Source organism: Elephantulus edwardii, unplaced genomic scaffold (assembly GCF_000299155.1).
Source record: "Elephantulus edwardii isolate Elephantulus edwardi_28Jun2011 unplaced genomic scaffold, EleEdw1.0 scaffold00316, whole genome shotgun sequence".
Taxonomy (NCBI): Eukaryota; Metazoa; Chordata; class Mammalia; order Macroscelidea; family Macroscelididae; genus Elephantulus; species Elephantulus edwardii.
Window position 1 is genome coordinate 1580702 of NW_006400066.1, and position 6927 is coordinate 1587628.

At 37.2% G+C, this 6927-nt stretch overlaps 1 protein-coding gene across 1 annotated transcript in view; it reads left to right on the plus strand.

The window, feature by feature from the left end:
* YES1 (v-yes-1 Yamaguchi sarcoma viral oncogene homolog 1) overlaps nt 1-6927 on the plus strand; it is a 41555-nt gene that overhangs the window by 24560 nt on the left and 10068 nt on the right. The window contains exons 8-9 of the mRNA XM_006901284.1: nt 785-861; nt 2617-2770. Of these exons, the coding sequence (XP_006901346.1) occupies nt 785-861; nt 2617-2770 (231 nt within the window). The remainder of the gene's footprint in view (nt 1-784; nt 862-2616; nt 2771-6927) is intronic.

Here is a 6927-nt window from a genome sequence, read left to right on the forward strand (position 1 = left end):
CCAAGACACACAGAGATCTCCAGGGAACAGGAAGCAAAAGCCAAGGCTTTTGTCCAGAATTCAGAGAGACAATATTCACCTCAAACCAGTGCTCTGAATTCAGATTTCAGCCTTTTTGAAATACGAGACAATGAAGTCATCCATTTGTATTTCTCTTCTAGCATAACTGCCTCCTTAAGACAGTCTAATGTGATTTGGAGCAGTTTCTCAGTGTAGTTTACAAAATGTGCTTTATTTTTGGTTAATCTGGTGTTTTGTCTTGATTAAACTCAGCCACATGGTAAGTTTTTAACCAATATTAGAAGAGACATAAACACTTCCCCTTTCACTCTTATCCATACTGCTCTGCCTGCTTCTTGGTGTATGAAATTGAGTGAGGTTTATTGGTCAACTCTTCCATGGCAGTTCATCTAGCCACTTAGCTTTAGTATTACCTGCCCCAAGAGAGTCCCAGTTTTATTAACTTATGATTCATATTGACTTCAATATATAGAAATACTAATAACTTCTTTTTGGATAAAATTGAGACCACTGGTTTGCTTAATGCAAAGAAAGAATATCCCTAATCTGGTAAGTTATTGTATTTTTCAGTTTTTTATGTACATTATCAGAAGACGTGGTGAAAATTTTAGGATTCTCTTTAAGACTCCTGAAAGATAATTAGTCAGAAATTTTAAGTTGCACATTTTAGAAAGCTTAAATGTTAGGGTCTGGTGACCTGTTCAGGGTTGGAAATGATTTGTTTGAATCCTCATTTTTCATAAATGTCTATTCTTTCTTCCAGGGAGCTTGTTAGATTTCCTCAAGGAGGGCGATGGAAAGTATTTGAAGCTCCCACAGCTGGTTGATATGGCTGCTCAGGTACGTGTATAATGAATCAGTCTCAGGTAAAAGTATACACTAAAAAGTAGAGTTTAGGAATTTGTAACTAAGTTGGGACAGATGCATAAGATTTTTATTTCATTTTAGTGCAAGAAAAGGCTAAGAATATTTTCAGTGATTTGAGAGTTGCACCTGGCAGCAAGTGAATGTGATTGTGATGAATTTTTTAAAAATAGAAGTTAGATCAGTTGTTTTAAAGTGGGGGCAAATTATATAATATTAAAGAGCTGGTTGGGTTAGTTGATAGAAGCTATTGTGGCCTGTTGGTAAAGAGTTGCACTGCCAACCTAAAGGCACTCAGTTCAAATCCACTAGCTACTATATATAGTTAAAGATTGAGGACAGAGATATTTTTACTCTTTCACATTTTACATTTTTCTTTTCTATGGTAGACATTTGAGGGGGTTTTGTTTTTAGCTTTGACCTACATGTTGAGCGTATGTTATTTATCTTTCAGCCAACATCCGGCTGTCTATAGAGTCCACCAGTGTAGAGAAATGTGAGTGAAGAAGCTTTACATCAGAGAGAGACTTACGTTTTGACCAGAAACAGTCCATGTTCCTGAGTTCAAAACTCCTGGACACACTCTGGTTGAGGGCTGGCACGCTACTTTTTTATGTTGTTGTGTACGATCAAATCAGAACTTACCCATAGCTGACTCTCCAGTGGGTTTATTGTGGTTGTTGTCTACTGTCAAGTCAGAACCAACCCATAGCTGACCCTCCGGTGAGTTTTCAGAGGCAGAAAGATTATCCATCCTTCTCTTGTGGAGAAGCTGGTGGCCTCGATCCGCGTGCCTTCAGGATTTCAGCACAGCTTCTTGACACTAGGTCACCAGAGCTCCCCTGAGGGGTTAAAAGGGAATAAATTGCATGGGAAGAGATTGCCCATCTTTCTTCCACAACAGCTAGTGGATTAGAACTACATACCTTTGCATTGGCAGGACAACTCCTTACCACTTTATATTGTTGTTGAGTACCACAGAATCAGAACTGACCCATAACTGATCCTCCAGCAGGTTTTCAGTGGCAGTTAATCACATAGGAAGAGATTGCTTATCCTTATCCCATGGAGCAACTGGTGGCTTTGAACCATATGCCTTTGGGATTGCCGTGCAGCTTCTTTGCCACTAGACCACCAGAACTCCCATTACCACTTTATAGGGCCAGATAAATACTTAAGACTTTGTGCTCAGTTTGTGTTGTATATTATTCCTGTCATTATAATTATTATGCCTTTCTTTCTTCTCCCTACTTTCTTTTAAAAGCATGGAAATAACTTTTAGTTCCCATGCACGCTATATTTTACCAGCATCCTTTAGTTTGAGGATACTCTTCTGTGACTGAGGTCTTTATCACAAGGAACGTCTTAGGTCAGTACCTCATATGGACCTTGGTGGACTGACTTCTGTCCAGAGGTACTCAGTAACCCTGTGGCTTATCTCTTAATTACTAACGAAAGAAAGGCACTTGTTTATTATGCCTCTAATGATAACTGGCGATGTTGAGTGGTTGAAAATCTTGGCCTTTCAGTTTTGAAATTGGACTTTACCCTTTAGGTTTGTTTTTTAATGACAGTGCTTTTTATTATCTATTTCATTACTTTTATTATTATTACTACTTGCTAGAGACTATGGTGTCTCCTTTAAAGATACAAGATTTCACAGTAATCTTACTTTAACCAAATTTTTTCCTCCTATTTCCATTTGAATAATGTATAATTTTTCCCCCCAAGATTGCTGATGGCATGGCATATATTGAAAGAATGAACTATATTCACCGAGACCTTCGGGCTGCTAATATTCTTGTAGGAGAAAATCTTGTGTGCAAAATAGCAGATTTTGGTTTAGCACGGTTAATTGAAGACAATGAATATACTGCAAGACAAGGTAAAATTACTTTTTAGTAAATACTTGTAACTCAATATTCCTTCGTTGTGCATTTTTTTGCACTCTCTTAACATACAGAGTTTTATGGAATAAGAATAGTTCTCAGTCCCCACAGAAGAATCAGAAACATTTATTCATGAAATGACGTGTCATAAAGAGGATGAAGCCAAGTTTTCCCTTGGAGACAAGGATTTTGAAGCTCCCTCTCACAGACTTTGGGCATGTTGCCAGGAGGGACCAGTTCTTGGAGAAGGACACTGTGCTTAGAAGGAGGCAGAGGCAGCGCAGGAAAGTAAGACCCTGGATAAGATAGATCGGCCCAGTGACTGTGGCAATAGGGGTAGGTGTGTTGGGGACAATGAATCACAGTCAATTCGACAGCACATAACAACGAATAATATCATGGCCTCTAATAGTTTATTTTCCCCAAGGAAGAACTTGATTCCCCAACTGTTCCTTGCATTGTAAGAATAGCAAGTAGTTACCCTTTTCCTTATACTTGGACATGCCAACAAATAAACATTTTTAATTCCTCTTATAACATGTCACAAACCACTCAGTTCATGATTAATAGTACTACCTGTGTAGTAGTACTACTACAGTAAAGATCAAAAAAGATATGTTTGGAGCTAATGCATTAAGGAAATAGGCTATCATTTTACAAAGGCTTTGGAAATCACTTATACTCCATATTTATGATAAATTTTTATTATATATAAAATGTACTTAATAAAAATGATCTAGAAGATTGACACTAGAAGGGATCTTACAGAAATTAGCCTGGGTTGGTTCTTCTGTTTGATCTGTCTGTAAACATTTCTGTCCACAACAATAAACATGAGGGCTGCATTGCATAGTGAAAGAATATAGACTTTGACATCCTAATCCATCTGTTATTAGCCTAGAGATCTCAACTAGCTGATCTAACCTTTATACTTCAGCCTCAGTCTCCACACCTGTAAAGATTAAATGAAAAAATTAGCTTTTTCAAGATTTTTTTAAAGCTTTAAATAAGTAATGTATTAAAGAGTTTGCTTGACACTTAGTAGATATTCAGTAAATACATAGCTGCCATTACTCCTTAAAACCATTGGATATTAAATTGATAGAATTAGAGGAACAGAGTATTTGCCCCTCAAAAAGCTTACATTTTAATGGTCAAGGTAGATCCATATATAATAACTCTAAAGCAAGACAGATATAAAGCAGTGTATGGTTGCTGTCACAGAAGGACTGTGTGAAAGTATTTTAGGAATACAGACTATCAGTGCCTCACAGAGGCAAGGGCTCCGGAGCAGGGCTCTGAAATAAGAGGGTAACTTGACAGGCACAGAGAGATTTAGTAAAGTCTTATATAAATCACCACATGACTTCTTGATCCTGTAAGAAACCTTCAGTCATCCTCCACAACACCAACAAAAAAGATGCCTTGACTGTCAGAGTTTTAACAAACGTTTGTCTCCCTGTATATGTACTCTGGATGTTGAGACAGAGCAATAAGAAGGTGTGATTTCTGCTTTCAAAGGAGCTTGCTGTACAGTGTCTGAGACAGAATTACTTGTAAGCCTTTTCAGTACAGTTTAGTAAGCTGAGTGTAGACGTTAGGGGAGCTCAGGTGGCTTGGTCTGTAGCAAAGTGCACTGCTAACCCAGAGGCTGTGCCTCTTAAGCAGTTCAAATCCACCAGTGTCTCTGAGGGAGAAAAAGGTTCAGTCTTTTCTGGCTAATGATTTACAAATACCTGATAGAGGGTGACTGTAGTTAGGACTGACTAGGCAGCAATTGTTTTTAGCTTGAGTTTTTAGTGTAGAAATGAGTCAGGATTTAATTTAGTGGGGGAAAGAATACCTTCTACTAGCTAATGGCATATTGCTAAGAGAGGCTGTTCCTTGGAAAGGGATATCATATCATGCTTAGAAAGATAGAACATCAGCAAAAGAGAAGATGACCCTCAGTGAAATGGATTGATCCAGTGACCGCAGCCATGGGCTCAGATGTGTCAAAGATGGTGAGGAAGGGACAGGATAGGACAGAATAAAGATTTACTGTTCAGACAGTCCCTTTGAGATATGCTCGACCTGATAGAACATAACAACATCTTCTATTACCATCATTTCATAAACGAGAAAAACACCACACATATAGGATAAGCATAATCTTAAAAAAAATAATAATACAGCAATACTGATACATTCTAATGATTTTTTGCTTTGTGAGTTTATATATGTTTCTCACTTTTTGTACTAAATTAGTGATTTGTGTCACGGACTCTGTTAGTATATAAGCCATTTTCTCCACTAGGGATAATACAGCCCTCTAGTAGACCTTTGACAGTGTCCACACACACTTTTAGTTGTCACAATTTGGAGGCTGTCACTGACATCTACTGGGACGTGCCAAGTATCCTGCGAAGTGTTTGGCATAGTGCACCACACAAAAAAATCATTGAGTCTAGAATATCAAGCTGGACTGAAGCTGAGAAAATTCTCCCTTAGATGAGTTGTTTTCTCTTCAGTATCCTTACCTTGGTGTGCTGACCTACGTCTTCTATAATCTTTACCTTTAAAAATTCCAACCTTTCTTTAGGACTTAATTTAACTGCCACTTTTTTCTTAATGAAACCTTTTTGTGATTTTTGCCAGTGAAAATTGCCTTCCCTTTAGGTTAACATCTAAAAAAATAGTCTTAAAATACTTGTTTGCTCAAGTTATTTGTATATTTGCATGTATAAGAAGTCCACATTTCCATTGTAAGAATATGGCATTATTTTTGTATTACCCATAATAGTAATACCTTGCATGTAAAAGGCATTCACTAAATAATTGAGTAAACTAACATGGAGTTTTGGAAATGACACAGAAAGTTATAAATAAAAAAGAAATTATGTTGTTGCATCCACTTCTGAAATGGCTTGCCTCCGGAAGCTCTATGTATGAACATTACTCAGGCCGTTCATTCATAGGGTCGCTATGAGTCATCTACGACTCGACTGCATCAAACAACAACAACAACATGTTGTTGTTAGGTACTGTCAGGTCAACTCTAGCTCATAGCAACCCTGTGAACAACAGACCCAAACCTTGCCTCTACCATTGTGCCATCCTCCCATTCCCCTGCCGTGCAAGCCCAGTGTTGCAGTCACTGTGTCAACTCATCTCTTTTTTTTGTTTTTTATTGGCAAAAAATATATTTAGCTCATGATGCATTACCAAGTGGAAAATACAAGGAGATTATATAAATAGTATCACCCTAATGTTGTTTAAAAATCTACTTTTGCATACATCACAGTGTGAAAATGGGTCTCAAGTGAGCTTATAGGTGATTGTTTTCTTTAAATGCCTTTTGATTCTCTTGCGGTTAATAACATGCGTGATATTTACAATTTTGGGATTGTAATTTTTTTTTCAGCCTCTGAATTTTATTTTTTTTTTAATTCATTCATTGTTGCACACTTTCCTCCCTGCCCAACCCTCCCCTCACAATTCACTTTTCTCTTTGACAAGTTTAAAAAAAAAATTATTATTTTCATTGTTATACAACCCACTCTGCTATGCAGATTTCATTCTGGACTCTTGTCATGACAGTGATACCTAATTATATAATCCTCCTAAACACTACTCTCTCTCATCTTTCAATGCAGTATATAGTATTTATCCCCTCTTAGTTTTTTGAAATGTCTTTTTATTTTTTGTTTGTTTGTTTGCTTTAGTTCATCTCTTTGAGAGTCTTTCTCTTTCACTGACCCTCCACCTTTCCCATCATGATGTCTTAATCCAAGACTAGCCATTCTTGAAAACATGCTTTAAAGTGTGTGAGAAGTTTCACCATCCTTGCCTTTAAGGAGCTCCCTGGCCATACTTCTTCCAAGTCAGATTTGTTCCTTTGGCAATCCTAGTTCAGAGGCCACAAATCTTCAATCTTCCTTATTCATTGTCTACTTGAAAGGGCCTCTTTAAAGGACTAAAAGAGCAAGAGTATCAGTTTAAAGACTTAATGCACCTGGTCCAAGCTATGATACTTGCAGTTAATCCATATGCATTTGAAAGTTAAACAAAAAAGATTAATGTGATGAAAGAAAAGGATATTTATTAGAACCTAATAGAATATCCCTTCATCAGCCAGTAGTTAACTAGCAACTAAATGCCATTTGAAGGAAAT